The 17,389-nt window shown below is 35.2% G+C and overlaps 1 protein-coding gene across 8 annotated transcripts in view; it reads right to left on the bottom strand.

The window, feature by feature from the left end:
* TRPS1 (transcriptional repressor GATA binding 1) overlaps positions 1-17,389 on the bottom strand; it is a 236,890-nt gene that overhangs the window by 185,567 nt on the left and 33,934 nt on the right. For 4 of the 8 annotated variants that reach the window (XM_077167510.1, XM_077167512.1, XM_077167513.1 and 1 more), the window contains exons 2-3: positions 8,643-8,800; positions 4,428-5,341 (exon numbers count right to left, since the gene is read on the bottom strand). In XM_077167510.1, the coding sequence (XP_077023625.1) occupies positions 4,428-5,341; positions 8,643-8,679 (951 nt within the window). In that variant the 5' untranslated portion in view covers positions 8,680-8,800. The remainder of the gene's footprint in view (positions 1-4,427; positions 5,342-8,642; positions 8,801-17,389) is intronic. The other 4 variants (XM_077167515.1, XM_077167514.1, XM_077167517.1 and 1 more) reach the window with 1 other exon arrangement.

Below are 17,389 nucleotides of genomic sequence, written 5' to 3' on the forward strand. Positions count from 1 at the left end.
AAGCCTTGAGGTAAGCATATGTTTTATTTAGCACACTTTATTATTTGTTAAAGAAAACACAGTCCAGAAAATAAGGATGCATTCATATGCCAAACATTCTGTATTCTCTGGGCAGTCGGAATTGATTAAAGTTCTATTCTCAGTTTTTCTTAAGTGCAATCATCCTCAACTCAGGAAAACAAAGAAAAGGAATCCGCTAGGATCTACAACTTTTCTCCAACTGCGAATCAAAGAAAACTCCAGGGCAAAATAAAGAAATATTTGGGAGAAAAATTCAAGAAAATTCAAAAGAGATTAATGTCTCCTGAGTTTTTTTCAAACCCACCTGTAATTCCCTGTTCAAATGAATGAACTGGTCTTTGTCAAGGCTCTATTTGTCAAGGATCTATAAAGCTCATGCAAATACCAATACAAAGGATGACTTCCTATCTCTAAAATCTGTTCTTCTTGTTTCGAACATGGCATAGAGTACAACTCACATGAAAATATTTACAAAACAGAAAAGCACTCCTAGCTCAAGCACAAAGATGGTTTTTAGAGTTGAGTCAAGTTAATAGTGAGATTCTTCTCTTAACCTCACAACTTCTTCAAGGCCCAGCATGAATTTAATAGATGGAATCCAATAGCTACCTTCTCAGAGTCCTGAATAAATTACAGAATAACAGACAACGATGGCCAATATGGAAAGGCACTGTGCACACTGTGAGCATTTGTAAACATGAGAAGGCTTAAACCCTTTCCCATGGGAAGTACAAGTTGACAGGACTCCTACTTTTATGACCTGATCTGAGGGCTAAGAGCTCCCCTGTAAAGATGATACAAACGCCCCAATGCGCAGCACATTAAGTCCTAATGAAATGGCAAAGTCCGCATTTAACAATGCAGGCCTCCCTTCAGCAATGGTTTAAATATAAGCATAATAAAGCTGATTAAAAAGAAAGACGCTATAATTACTTTTTGAAGAACTAATCTCTTGTCCTATTATTGGTCTATACGTGAGCCTCAAAGCCTTCAGACATGCAGTAAAAATTACATGAAGGGCCTACCAATCATGCCACTTCCATTATTTTTGAAAGTTCAGACATAATAGATGATAAAACATGCAGGGAGAACCAACATTTGGGAAACTTAAATTCCGAGTCGAATCAATTAGCTGTGAGCTGGCCATTGTATCTTTTGTTGTTTTTCTTGGTGAAAAACAGACATGTCTCCCGATTTCAGAGGTAGGCATGTGACATCCAGGTGTTAGGAGGTGAATCTCAGACTTACTTAGAAAAGACAGCCTTGATTTTATGATGGCTATTTAAAATGACCTTCATTATAGTGCTGCGGGCTCTATCTAGTATGCAGCACCAAGAAACAATGTTGTTCGATGCCATTTCTACAATTTTTTTATTCTTTTGATGAAGCTAATTGTTAAATAATTTTCACTAGAAGTGGATACTGTCAGTTCAAATAGGCTTACAATTCAATTATTTCCCTGCAAATACATGTCAAATAGCTGACAATAATCTGAACTTGGAACTGGAAATCTTAGAATCTGTTTAAGTTATTTCTTTTCCCAACTATATATTTCCCATTTGCAGTCAAGTCGGTTCAAATTATTTAAAATCGCCCATGTCAAATCAAAATATATGTCAAAGCCACAGAGTTCTTGAAGTCCTCTCCTTCTGTTCTTATTTTCTTGGCCTCAAATGTCATAAATCTGTCACTAACCACCAACTGTCCCGAATGTTAAAAAAAAAAAAATCTTTAACTGAAAGTGATTAATGGATTGTTCATCTATTACTTCAATTAGTTTAAATTACAGATTTATATAAATTATTCCTGCAATGGAATCATTCTTTGTCTGCACTACTTGTATTTACCAATATCTTTTTATCAGAATATACCCAAGCCATTAACTTACTATAAATTTCTGACAAAAAGTGCATTAAAGGAATTCTCGAGTCGGCATTTTATCTCCCACAGCTTTTAGTCTCCAAAAAACTCAAGTGCCAAGGGAAAAAATCTCTCGTATGGCATTTCAGCAACACAAACACGTGCGGGCAAAAAGGGAGAATTTCAGATGTCCTCTTATTCAGCTTACGCATATAGGGGAGCTGTTCGATATTTATTTCAGCATAAAAATATTAGTAAATGACTTATCTTCAGACATGATTCCACATCAGCATCTGGTACAAATGCGAAATGCTCAAGATTAGCATTTGGCCCAAAAATGTATTTACTGTTCCCTTCATAAACTGAAGAAAGTTAACTCTCTTAAGGCTTGTTTCTAAATTCAATTGTTTCTCTGAAATAATCCCTCACTTTTTCCACATATTGCTTTTCTCCATTTTTAGCAGTTTTATTTCTTTTTGAAAAAAAAAAACTGGTCTTAAGATTATCTTCCTGCATATGCTGTTTCCTGCCACTTTCCTTTTCCTTCGCCGTGCGCTGCTGCAAGGATTTAGTAGGCAACAGAGTCTAAGATCAGCTGTTTTATTTCGAGTTCTATTAGTTCAAACTCAGATAGCTCCCACATCTGTTTCATTTCCAAAATCACTGCCCAGGAAAAAGTGTCCAGCTCGTTCTACGCAAACATAAACTCTACTATAAATAACTAAGAACCTAACAAATAACTGTTTGGGGGAAATGGAAGTGTGTTTAAAAAATCTGAAATCTTCCAAAATGCAGGCCTCAAGTAATCTTTGTTTTAGAGCCTTTCTGACATCCTCGATGAGCTTCCCTCAGCTGCTGTCCCACAGAGTGAGCAAGTTCTGAAACTACTGCCGGAAATCCAGGTATTAACATCATATGACTTGCTAATTATAAAACACCGTTTCACATACTGACATTATTCACTTCTAACCCTTTTATCTAAAACACGTATTTGCTTTCCAATCACAGTTTGCAGCAGAGTGTATCTGACACAAGACAGTGAAATGATCTTTAATAAGGCAGCAGTTCAAAGCATAGAGCTCTCATGCATAATAACTATGCTGGCTTAATTTGCTGCGCCACAGAAATAATTCTATTTGTGGAAATTCACAAAGTAAGATGGGATTTTTAGAGAGCTTTTACAATGGAGAAACTGGCTTTATGAAGGTTCTTCTTTGCATGCCACTTAAAGTGATAAAATGGCCAATCTGACACTTCAAGGACTTAGCTATTTCTCTTCCGATTTTTTCTTAAAAGTACTGCAAAATATGTTCACTACCTGTTATTTAGAACCCCTCTGGCTGCATTTCCTAACTGGCAGTAGGTCAAAGTCCCCAGCAAATGCACTGAAGCTATTGAGCTGATAAAAAATGACTGATATTTTAAGGGATTTAGTAGGTCAAATCAGTGTGATGTGATTTCACAAGCTCCCTGGTCCTTCTTCCAATCACTCCTAAAGAAGGTTAGCATTAAATCTAACATGTTTTGAACCCTCCCCCAGCCTGATACTACTATAAAAATCCACAGACTGTAACAGAAACTAAGATACTCTCATGAGTTTCGATTATGCTAAAATTGCTAAAATTACATGAATACATTTCTTAAGACTCAGTTCCACTTTTCATTCTACTCAAAATAGTACCGGGTGTTTTTTTTTTTTTCATCTCACATATGCTGTGAACTAAAGACAGACGAATAGATGAAAAAGGTATGCCAGTTTTAATAAAAGTATAAATCTAAATTATTACTAAATACTTCCATAAAGGATTATTATTTTCCTGAAATGTAGAAAGGAATGCTGTATTAGCTCTGTACCGAGGTCATTATGGTGTTCCTAGTCCTTACTACCACACTGTCTTCTCTTCAATCAACGTAAAGTTTTATTTCCAAATTTTCATTTGCAATTACTTTGTGCACTCAGGAGTTTCTCTCTGAAATTTTCAATATGACCCAAATCTAGTAAAATTTAGTGTCTGGCTCAATATAAAATCAAATTCTGGGAGGGCCACGATGGCTCAGTGGCAGAGTTCTTGCCTGCCATCCCGGAGACCGGGTTTGATTCCCAGCGCCTGCCCATGCAAAAAAGAAATTCTAATCAAAGACATAGGCAAGAACCTCAGTAAGGGTTTTATTACAATCTAAAACTAAATCAAGGCATGAACCGTTTTCATGTAGAACCAGAAAGATTAGTGCCATTTTTGGAAGACCATGGGACCAACAACTGCCATGAAAAACATCCAGAAATTTGAAGCCTACTAGTTGACATGAAAGACTTTCTCCTAACTTGACAGAAGTGTTGGGATTGTTTCCCAGGATGAGAAGATAAAGACAACTCTGAACACCCATTTGGATGAAACAGATTAAACAGAGTGTACACGTCTCTTCTGCTGGATCTAGCAGGCTCCCCTTCTGGTACTGGAAGCTTAGTTCTAATACTCATATATGAATTCGCACTTCATTACTAATACGTTTTTCTGTTCAAAGAGATTGCAATAGAAATCACAAACCTGTACATCATAGGTGCCATTTAATAAAACAGGCCTTGAAGAATTGATGTCCTGCAGCACGCCAGAAAGCACAGAACGGTTGACCTTCTGGAAGTCTTTGGAATGGCTGAACTGCACCATGTTATGAAGGGCCAAGATTTTGCTGTCCAGCTCAGCATCCTGCCTGGTGCGGTTATGCAGTCCTAAGTGATACTTTCGGAAGTGCTTAATCAGATCTGTGGGGTCGTTGCCATAATAACCATATCCACAGATATTGCATTTAAAGTCTTGAAGCTCTGGAGACAGAGGTGCCAGGTCTGGGTTGTCATTCACCAGTAAGTCAGTTTTGGATTTGCTCAGTCTCACACCCCCATCTGAAGGCACTTGTGGGTTTTTTGAAGCCACCGAAACTGGGCTTGAGCCTTGACAATTGGCTTGACCGCTGTGGGCTTGCCCTGTTTCCTCCGTAGCCTTTGGTGACATCTTAGGATCTTCCTTTGACTCCAGTGAGTCCCCTGATGGGGTGCAGGCCATATCTGGAGGGTCATCGGCCTCTGCTCTTTGAGGAGATTTCAAGGGCTCACAGACTCCCCCAGCAGCTGGAGATGAGAAAGCCAACATATTTCTCTCTGTCACCTCATCATGCAGAAAGGAGGGAAGGTTTCCTCCCTTACTGGGGCTTTCATAATTGAAGCCAGCCTTCTCACTAAGGACCGAGCTTTTTAAGTCCTTCTTACTGCTAGAAGATGGATCTTGCTCCTCCTTGTTATTTAGTTCTGCAGCATCACTCTGATCCGTAGTTTCTGACATCTGATCTGCAGAAAATTCTTTGTTCTTTCCAGATACCTTGGTTTCAGTACCTATAGGCTCCAGGGTCTGGCCCTCGCCTTCACTAGCAACGTTTCTCAGAGGGGGGTTCTTTTTCCGGACCATATCTGTAAAAAGAAAAAGAATAGGCAGAGATAGGGTTATGACAGACACGTGATCCCATTGAGAATAGTTTTCATTTATTCGATTCCTTTTTTTGATGGTTTAACATAATTCAATGTTTATTAAGGTACAAATAAAATATTTCTCTAGGAAAAATTGTTTTAAAAAAATGAAAAAAATCAAGACTAAAATAAAGACTTTACATTTAGAATGATTTTCGTCACAACGGGTGGTTCATTTATTATTTAGAATGATTTAATGAATACTGAAAAAATCAATATTACTACTAATTTTGTTCTTCCCATTAGTTATCTTTCCTGTCAATTATATTTTTTGCTTAGTGTCTCTATTTGGTTACAGTCAGTGAAATACATCATACGTATTTATGCATATATGTTTATATGTTATATATTACATATAATATGTGCACATGCTATGTTTATAGAATATATATACATGCTTATGATCAGATTACATGTTACTTATTTGTTATGCATATGGATATATTAACACCAAAATTAGAATTCAATATTGCTACACTGTGCAACCAGGATATAAATAGTTTCAACCAAAATATTCTCAATAGCCAAATGACAGAAAGAGCAGGTTATAAACAGAGTGAAAACTGCCCCATTACTTTCAGGAAATGAAGGATGACACACGTCTCATCTCTGCCCTACTGACAAATCTCTTTAAGCTGCATTTGACGCTTGACTGCAAGCTCGAAGGAGAACCCAGTAAGCATCATATTGGCCAGGTCAGGTTTTACTAAGACCCTGCCCAGAAGGATGGCAAACCTGAGCCCAGGATTTCTATGCACAGCCTGGTAGATGGGTGCCAGATCCATCCTCAGAAACAAACTGGAAGTTTACTGAAGTAAATATTAGGTCAGACCATAAGACACCGTCAATGTTCTATCTGAAAATAGTAAAATACTGGCAGTTTCTGATGGTCCACCTTTCTGTGCAACTCGGCTGAGCCTTTTAGGTTAATGAGGAGACTCAAAATAAGAACAGTGTAACAAATTTCTCCACTGGAGCAAGACTTCTAAGGATATACAGAGAAAGACATAGTTTGGGTCTTTCAATCATGGAATGCACTGACAACAGTTCCCTGGGTACTGGATTTCACCGCCTTTGTTCCTTAATCACCCAACTGAAAAACTGTCCAGGGTGTGGAAGTCATCACCCCCAAATAAGTCTCGGAAAAATCCACCTGTGACTAATAAAGCAAGCCTTCTTTATTAGCCAACTCCGTCATAAGGACAGATTTATCAGAGTTAGTTACACCACGATTATCCAAAACGTCCTGAGAAAACTCACATCAATAGCATGTTTTAGTTGTTTTGTCTATAATTTCTTGCAAGTGCCAAAGCACTACATTAGCTTTGGACCTAAGAGTGTACCTTCGCTTCTGAAAAGCCGGTCAGGCAAAATATTTATAATGTCAATCATTGAACAAAGAAAACGAACTAGTTAGAGTATAAGGAATCATTTACAAGGTGAAGATCTGCTTTAGTTGAATAATATCAAAAATAGCATCACGGTCTTTAAGAAAGTACACTGCTCTTCTTACACACCCACAGTGTTATTCATAAACTATCCATAGAATCTCCCTTTTGGAATTAGAAAAATGCACTTATAGGATGGAAGACTGACGTTCTTGACGAAAGTAACGGTTGTGAGGTGAGGAAATCTGCCTGGCCTCTGTGGGAAAGTTGCTCTTTTCCTTACCCTCCTCACCCAAAAATTAAAGAAGTGAGGTAACTATCTTTTGAAAACAAAATGCAAATTTCCTTTTTAATGTCCGCATTCCACCATCTTATTTGTTGATGTTGGCATTGTAAGAGATATCTATTCTTCTTTCAAAAGTCATTAAAATAGGGTACACAGGTAGTTCAGTGGTCAGTGGTTAGAATGCCCGCCTTCCATGCGGGAGACCCAGGTTCGATTCCTGGACTATGCACCCCCCAAAAAATAAAGCAAAACAAATCGGGAACCTGTAACAACATGTGGAAGACTGGAGGGCGATTTTATTGATAGCAAAGAGAAAAAAATTAAAAGGAAGAAAAAACTAAAAAGAAAGGGACACTTAAGAAATTGGCTAGGGTTTCAAATATAAAAGTTTAAGTGACAAAAAAATACATTCTGTTTTAATTTGGCATACAGAAAAGGATGTTCTAGTTTTCAGAGTTACATACATGCATTTCAGAGTTACATACATGAATATATAAATATGTATGTTGGCTTGGTATGGCAACTCTCTCTTCCTCTCCAGAATTTCCTGTTTGTTTGTTTGTTTGCTTTTTCCATTGTACATAACATGTTTGGTAACTACTGAATTATAATCCCTCCTTGGACAAATACTAACTATATCATTGCATTTTACCATTTTCTCCCTAATAGGAATAAATAACGACTTACGAACATGAAATTAATAAGCTTATGTAAAAAGATAAAAATCCTGTATAAAAGGGAGGACTTCATGAACAAATGAGGAAGAAATAATTCATGGAGATTATCCTTCTATCAGAAGTGATGGTTTCCAGCCGTATATTAATTAGTGTCCAAGGAATTTACAAAAATGGCAACATTCTAAGTGGCAGGAGAACTGAATTAAGATAAAATACTTAAAAGTAAATAGATATAAATATATTAATATTGAAAAAAATTAATGTTTTTCAGAACAAAGAAAAGTTTTAGATCTTGCTGATTTACTGTTACCATGAAGAGATGTAATGGGTCATAATTTAAAAAATGTTCAATCAGCATCTTTAGTGCCTGAGCGAAAAACGTGATATAATTAACTTATCATCTTTCCCAATTTCTGTTCTTTCTTCCACCCAAGAACAGACCTTCAGAATGCATATAACTCGGTGACTCCTGCCTGAACAGAATCCTTAATAATATACATTGCAAAGAATGTTAAACCCTGAAACTTCAAAGAAGTATCAGAAAGGTCAATTGGGTTTTATTTCTTGTTGGGTGGGGGGCAGGGCAATGTTCTTTTTAGTTGCTTTTAAAAAAATAATTTCGTTGACTATACTTTGAAGTAGTTATAGAAAAATATAATTTTTACTGGAATTATATCACCATCATTTTTCAGAGTGACATATTATGTAAATACAAGCACATTTGCAATACTTCTAAGTGGAAGAAACTCCCCTAACAAGTCATAAGTTAGATACCATAAGGCTATAGCCACCCTCAAATTATTATCTCAAAGACAAATAACACATTGCACGATGTTTTACTGTGTGCCAAGAACTTTTCCAACATTTTCACTTGAAAAAAATGGATCACATACTTGTAAAATCATACCCAGCATTGACTTCATAAGGCATGTGGCTTTAGAGTGCTTTTTACAATTATTAATTCTATTAGTCAACTAGCAGGAGGCTAATGCAATTGTCTTAGAAGATGCTCGGAAGACACAGAAGACATTTTGAAAGCTGATCTGTACATCTGCAAAACAAAGCAAAAAAAATATATTTTCCTTCCTAAATGATGTAAACATATTAAAATATCTTAATAAGCCAGCACTGTGGGCTGCTTGAAAGATACCTGATAAAATCATCAACTGACCTTGAGTAAGATCCTTTCCCTTCTCTGGGTTTAAATAAAGCAGCAGGAGAAGGAGAAGCATGATATAAATGGTTACAGGAGAAGGGGTAATTTTTATATGATAGATTGTGATGCTGGTGGAATTATTTAACTTCTCAAACCTCTTCAACCCTAATGACTATAATACTTACCTACATCGGGGAGAAGTGGTCAAAAAGATCTTAATCAATGGACATCAGCAATGGCTTTTATATGGAAAAGTTTAAAGCAGTTAAAACATATCATCACATCACTGAACATTAGTCATCAGTTTTGACAACTCTGTTTTAAACTTGATCATTCTACTATATAACAACATACAAACCACAAAAAAACATTCAAAATGCCAGGTAAAAATAGACCCACTACAAATAACCATTTTAAATAATGGAGACTAAATGAATAGGGGAAGAGGAATTATAAAAATTGAGAGCTATGCAGCTCAAGATTGCTAATTCTAGTCTTCTATTTAATTGTGAAATAAAAAGCTGACCTCTGAGGGGTAATAGTGAGCAATCCCATATTTACATCATGTAGATGGATCTGTATGAACACTGAAAGCTCCTTAAACCACCCATGTATTGTGAATGCGTATTCACAAGTGCCAAGATACTTAAGTGGCTTGAAAATATATTTAGCTTCCCCAAAATGCTTTATGTGGATTAATTTTAATTATTGAGATTTAAGGCATTCCATCTGCAAAAAGCATACATTTCCACTCTTAATTAACCATATTTCCTTCTAAATTATCATTTAAATCTAAAAGCCCTTCCTGCAGTTTTAGAAAATGAGTTTATTATTATAAAAAGCAATATGATCGTGTACTATTTCTATATTTCATTATCATTTAGACAGGTTTATGCAGAGGAATAATCAGTAATAGAACTTAAAATATAATTCTGTTAACTACTTTATCTCACTGATTAAAAAGCTTAAATATATAAGAAAAAACTCTTCATTGGAGACTTTATATTCTCAGGATGGTACCATCACAGCAAAAAAAGGTTTGCATTATTACCTCGTTATCATGAATTAACCTCTTAACACTTTAGTTTTATTTCATAAACGTCTAGTTACGAAATGTGTTTGCTCTGGATAATCTTGAAATAGAAAATAAAATTAATTATTCAACCAAAGAAATCATCAGCCAACCTGGTAACTGAAAAGAGAATGGAGATCACAACATCCATCCACTGCCAATGAAAACTAGGTTCTATTTACGCTAGGTGAGAAATTACATGAAGGTAAGAGAGACAGTTTCTATTTTCTGTGTAGTATCTCGACTCTAAAGAAAGTGAAAAATCAAAACCTCAGGAGGAAGAATGGTACAGCAATCATGGGTCTGATTCAAATCACCTGTGGTCCAGCAAGTCCTTTCTCTGAGCTTCTGTCCTTATTCACGAATGAAGGAATCAGAATAAAGGAATACTGAGTTGCCCCATGCCTCTCTAAACTCTGTAATGGTTCTAGTTAATGGCTTTGGCGAAACTTTTCCAAAGTTTTGTAAACCTTTGTCCAATTTCATTGAAAAACTATAGAATTATTAAACCATCAGCAGCTAAGGATGGCCTAAACACCCCTGCTGTCCTTCCCCCAGCATTCCAGTGTACATTTCATAAATGTACACTGATTATTTACCTGCCAATCACATCAAGTAAGATGACTCATTTTCATTCGATATTAATGTGAAAGAAGGAAGATTTTTCAAAAAGCAAAGAAAACACATATAAGGAAGTCCTCTTTATCAAAGAAAAATATAACTTGTATAAATAAGAAATCACATATATATACATACACACACACACACATACATAAACACACACACACTATCTGCACAAGATCATAAAAAATTAGGGGAACAAGATTGTGTAATTTGATCTCAGTTCCAAATCCTGCTAAGATTTTTATTATATTAAGAAGCAGTTCTTTTTTCATTATATAACAGATAATTAGAACCTTCAAATACTTGAAATCAAAGATTTGCAGAAAAATATCATGACATGATGGTGTTCTTCTTAATAAAGATATTTTCCCTCGATACTTGTTTGTATCACTGACCTAGGAGTACAACTGAGTCATAATTACACATTTCATGTAGCTTTTAAAAAAAAATTAGAAAGAAAAAATGGCAAATTGTTTCTTTTGATGAAAAGTCCCCCTAAAAGAATTTAAAGAATTAAGCAAGTGATAGCAAAATAAAAGGAAGGTCAAGTGTTGGGCTTATACCAAACTAGATAGCTTCCATATGAGTAACATATAAAGCGCAGTTTTTTTGAGAACATATGTGCTTGCTCATTGGTTTGGAAAAAAAATTTACTTGAATCTTGTCTACTCCATATATACAGATCAAAATCAGATTGCTTAAGTGAACTATAAAATGTAAGGAAAACATTGTTTATCCAATTCACAAACCCAAAAATTACTAAAGGAGTTCAAATGTTTTCTATTTCTTCAGATTCCAGGGCAATACTTCAATGGTAGACCACTCTTTCTGTAAACTGCTTTAAACTTCATAAACCCAATGTCAGATCCTATTCTTTGCTTTCCATTTCTATTTAATTTACTCTCTCTGAATTGATTGTTCCTGAATCTTTAAAGGTATTTTTAGACATCTTAAATCCTGTTGAGATTTAAGTGTCACCACCTTCAAACAACTCCCATCAAGTAAATCTCGTATTAATTCACATCAAATTAATCCAAAATGATCACTTCTATTAACATATGCTTCAGAGCACAAAGCCCATTAATAGTCATCTGGACACTAGAACTAACCCGAGCCTCTCTGAGATAAAATGTACACTATTTAGATATCTTATTTCAAAGAGTTCTGATGCTGGCCTAAATATATTTTATTAGGCTTTTATTTCATCATGCTATGCTCTCTATATTTTAAATATCTCATTTCAAATGTACTAGTCTAGGTAAGAGGAGACATTCTTGTAAGTAATAAAGTCATATTTACCAAAATGAGTCCTCATATATCCATATGCATCTTACGGAAAGTATTTCATTATTGTATTTTTATAAAAACATGACAAAACTTTTTTTTTTTGCCTTTAGAAACTTATGCTAGAAGTCTAAATGAAACATTAGAATATGTCTTTAAAAAATGAAGCATGCACCTATTTCACTAAATGGGGTAACTAAAATGGAGCATATATACATCACGGATTATCAAAAGGAAAGAGGAATTGATTATCTTCCTTTCATAATAGGTAAGAGGCAAATGTATTAAAAACTCTGATTTGAATAAAATCACGATTTCATTAATTCACTTAATTAAGAAATGTTACCCTTCGTTTCACCACACATATGTAGGTTTCCTCTCAAAGAAAAAAAAAAAAACAATTAAAATAATCCACAATGACAACTCTTGATTTAAACAGGCCACTCTGTGCATTTGCACATGGGCCAGGCTGAACTTCATCCCTTACTTGCTTCTCTGTTAAACTTAGGATATCTCAACTGGTGCCTGGGCAAAGAGCCAAACACAACACTTAAGTTCCCAAAGAATAGCTCATGGAAAAGTATAAACGCAACTATTTATCTTGATGGTTATGATGTGAATTGACATTTTATTTGTATGTAAATTAGGTTACCACTGATAACAGAAATAGTCAGCAGGCATTTGTAGGAATGCCTTTGATTTTCTTCCCAGCATTTGCTAAAAAACATTTGTACATAAAAGGTAGTTTAATTGTTATGTATTGATGTTGCTTTGCCTGTTTCCCAAGCTGTTACTTCAATAGAAACAAGCTAGTATCAACTGTTAACTCAATCCACCAATATAGCTAGCTAATGCCTCTCTGTTCTTGCAAAAGAAATCCACAGCCGTCACTGCAAATCCTTTGGTAAACTGAAGAGCATATACAGTATAGTGACTCTAACGAATGTATATACATATTTCCATGAGAATGCTCATTGTCTTCACAGCACTTGCAAACTGTGCAAGGTTTTGTTAGTTTTTTTTTTTTAAATAAAGTGGCCAACGTGAAGGGAAGTCAGCTTGCACCATCATCTGCAACAGCAGTTCCTCATGAAACTGGGAACTGGCTCACAAACCACTGCATTCTTCCCTGCTGTACCACAGGAAGCTGCTTAGAAGGGCTGCACCCCTCTTCGGGCAGATGATCTGACGAGTGGCCCACATACGTGGTCCAACGCGAAAGCACCCATGTCATGGGCAAAAGTAATTGCATCAAAAGAGCTTGAGAATTAAGTTCAGAATCTTAACATATATAAATTCCAAGAGGGCAGGGATCTTTGTTATGTATGTATTTTAAGTCCATTTAAATTAATAAAAAGTACTGATGGATGTCTTTCACACTGTAAAAAAAAAAATACACAATGTAGGGAATTTGGTTCAGATACTACTCTAGTTAGGGCTTATTACTTAATTTAACCAACTTAACCTAATTTTCCCTTTTAAGAAAAAGAAATGCACGCATGCACAGATTGGGATCATTTTTCTCTTTTATGTGCATTGAAAATTTCCCAAGGAAATTGCTCTTTTAAAAAAAATCTATATTTAAGAGCAACTTCTGACAGCAGAAATAGTTAAAACCCTTTTCCCAGTATCTTAGGATGAGAAAATTTTCAACATGGGAAAACAAAGTGCATGCAGAATCCCTTCGTAATTTGATTTAGGCTCAGAAAGATTCATCCATAGACCTTTTTTTGAGAAACCATTAATTCAGAACAATCTGCCTATGCTCACCCTAAATTTAGCTAAGCTCTAACTGGGATTTTACGATGGTAACCTGTTTAAGCACAGATGGCAAGAAATTTCAAGAGTTTTCTCTGCATTTTTTCCTATGATGTTAGCCTCAGAAAAAATAAAATAAAAACATAAGGAAGGTCTATGGCCAAATTAGGTTTCATGGTAGCCATATGCATCATACACCTCTTCTGAGATCCAAAATATATGGCTTCGCAGGGTGATTAGAGTCCTGAGAAATCCGGGGCAGGAGGGGCTCTCCAGATTGGATTGGAATTTCTCAATCTTATTTGCCTTCACATCACATAACTCCACTCATCCAACAAGACTCATGTTCTGCTGAACTGAGTGGGAGATGCTGCTTAGAAAATGCTTTCCAAGGAAGACATATAATCAAGCTTTTAAAACATATGTAATATTTTTAAAGAATTGCTATTCCCTTGTTAACTTGGCAGGGTGGTTGGTTAGGAGGTTTTGGTCCTGAAGTGGAAGTTGTAAAGGGTTTGTTTTCGCTTTTTTTTTTCAGCATGGTTATCAACATTAAAAGAAGTCAGAATGTATTATCATATTATACATGATATTTAGAACCAACATTTTAATATTTAGAACCAGCATTTTAAAAGAATGTGTGTTAATGGCATAAGAATACAGTTAAGATAGAAGTTTGAGTGAAAAAAAGAGGATATTTATGTCCAATGTGATCACAGCTATCTAAATTATATGTACATAAACATACATGGATATAAACTTAATGTTATCAATGAGTTAAACAGATTATAAAACTATCCCTCCACAAAGAAGCCCGACTTTTTCTTTGCAGTTATTGTTTCCAATGCGATTCACTATTGTGATCTTTGAAAATCCTACTTTATCTAATAAATTTGTCTCACACTCTTGTAAAATCTTCAAATTTTACCTGATTAAAATTGACTCTGGCATTAACATATGGCAGTCACTTAATAATTAAAAATGTTTAATGAAATACAGTATAGGGAAGAGGTCAGAGGACCCAGAAATGCATTAAGGTTTAGTTCACAAGTTACAGTGAGTAGTTATTCAATGTTTGCTTCTCTTACCTGAGAATAAATGTAATTCCCACACTCCTCCTCCACTATTAATAGATCCCATCTCTCCCATCTCCACTCAGTGTCCTCCTCCAGATTCATCAGCGTGGATAAGGAGGGACAGAAAACCAATATCTGGGACCAAAGTCAGTAAACAGGAATCTAGCATGGACCCAGACTATGACTGCCTGTCTTTGTGGCACAGCTTGCAAGTTCAATGTCAGTATGACTCATGTTTCCGGATGATGAAGAAAAAAAGAAATGATGCCTACATAGAGTAGCCTCCCGCTCTCACTCTCGCAGCTCCTAGACTCCAGCTTTATGGGCTTTAGGGTGTTTGCTTGTGTATTCAATTGTTTTATTTGTTCTGCTTTTGGTTTTGTTATTATTGCATTCCCTTCTACCCCAAGGATTAAAGGAAAAGGCCAAAATAAATAAATGAAATAAGAAATAGACAATGTAGATACTAATGTAAATCTGAAATAGGGTATTCATCTTAAATTAATTTTAAACACAAAGCCAGACATGATGGTGAGGTCACAGTGAGGTTCGGGTTTGAAATGACTCACCTGTCCAGGTAAGTCCAGAGCTCCTCAGCTCCTACTTTGCATATTCACGTATTAGAGAAAGAGTGGTTTCATCTGTATATGAGGTGCAGCAGAATTTATGTTAGGGCAGAAATAAGCGCACTCTTTCAATACATATTTTGATTGGTAATCTAGTCAATCTTCACCTTCAGCTTCAATATAAACTTTATGTATTTAAACACACACACACACACACACAAAAAAAAAAACTTTAGAAAAAAATTTTTTACCACCTGCACCCCTATTAGTAATTTCATTTCTTTGTCAATCTTGTCGTGGACAGCTGTCATAACAAAATAAGGGGGAATATATATGTATGATTCCAGATTCAGATGTTTTAAAAACAGTTTCCTAAAAGTTAAATTGAATGTTTAAAGAAACTGAAAGTCAAAATTAGACTGTTTTTTTTGTTTGGTTTTTAGGCCCACAATTTTGGTTAATTTTGATATATATTGACCTGAATTTCAATTAATAACAAAAATTTACTGTTACTATGAGCCAGGCACTATGCCAAAATTGCATTCTCGTTTGATTTTAATTCTGATTAACAAAAAAACATCCAGATTTACAGATGAGGCCACTAAGACATGGAGAAGTTAAATCACTTGTCTTGATCGCAGACCTTGTGCACAAAAGAAGCAGGTCTGAAGGAGGCCAAGGCAATGCTAGGCCATTCTGGCTTCCCATAACATTTCTCACAATCGCTCTAGTGTTTTTATGAATGAGTAACAGTTAAGCAATGCATTCATAGATATGAAAGTGATAACATTTGAAGAACCTTATGGGAAAATACAACCTATGAGAGACTGTTTCCCAAAGATTGTCATCAAACGCACTTACTTGGCTGGGTCTGTAGTTGTGTCAAATGAATATACAGACTTTCCAACATTTTCGTGGACAATCAAGTCAAGCAACTTTTGGATTTGCCTCATTACATTGAGCGCATCACTAAGCTCTGAAATGGGATTCACAGGAAAGTCTCTGCAAATAATCACTTCTACAAAGTTCTACATGATTCTCCCAAGCAAAAAGCGAGTCTTCTCCACTGTTACCCGTGTCAATTTATACATAGCCCCTTACATGGATCTTGCCATACCATACTGCAATAATGTGCTTATGATTTAGGCTACCTCGCTAGACTTTGAATCTTCCAGAACAGAACATATCAGTATAGGTATTATTAATTTTAATTACAAGTATTCAAGTTCATTTATATATGAAAGTAGATTTATAGGATATTAATTAATAATAATTCATAGATATGTAAATATACGTTATCGACAGTTTTCAAGGTTTTTCCAGGTGCAACACACCTGAAGCTGAAATACACTTCCATCCTTACTAATGGTGGTCATTGGAGGGATATCTAGTAGCATAATGGGGAGAAGGGAATGGAGGTTTTAAAAAGCTGAGTGATACTGATACAACCTCCAAGGGAGAGTAGCCTGACATAGAGTAGTAGTGATAAAAATGCTTATGGGATGGATGGATATTTGCCATACTTAGAAATTCCTATATGTTTGCTTCTCTCTTAACAATAATCAGATCAGTAGAAAAAAGTTAGAATAAAGATAGAGTTGTCTCACCAACATAAAAGCAAACAAAATAAGGACATATAAGTACCTAAACCATCAATTTTGCCTTTATGTATGCAGAAAAGAAGCTGATATTATAGAACTACATGGATCTGCGTGGTCATAGAGCATCAAATGCACAAGAAGTAAGAAATAAGAATTAATATCCATTTTTATATGAACGTGACTCGCAACTACATTGACTCTATAAATGTCTGCACAGTTTTAGATATTGAAAATATCCATAGACTGAAATACTTACAGGAATATTCATTACAAAATAGCATTCTATATAAGGATATTCATGACAATGTTACAGTAATTAGGAAAATGAATTTTGTAAATTCATATATCCATAACTATATATGGATTATATACAACTATTTACATAATTATGTACAACATAAAATATATTTGTTAAACATATAATACGAATAAATACATTTATTTACATGTATCAATCACATTAATTTAACATTCCAAAATTCAAAATACTTTGTGCTAAAAGC

This window comes from Tamandua tetradactyla, chromosome 6, assembly GCF_023851605.1.
Source record: "Tamandua tetradactyla isolate mTamTet1 chromosome 6, mTamTet1.pri, whole genome shotgun sequence".
Taxonomy (NCBI): domain Eukaryota; kingdom Metazoa; phylum Chordata; class Mammalia; order Pilosa; family Myrmecophagidae; genus Tamandua; species Tamandua tetradactyla.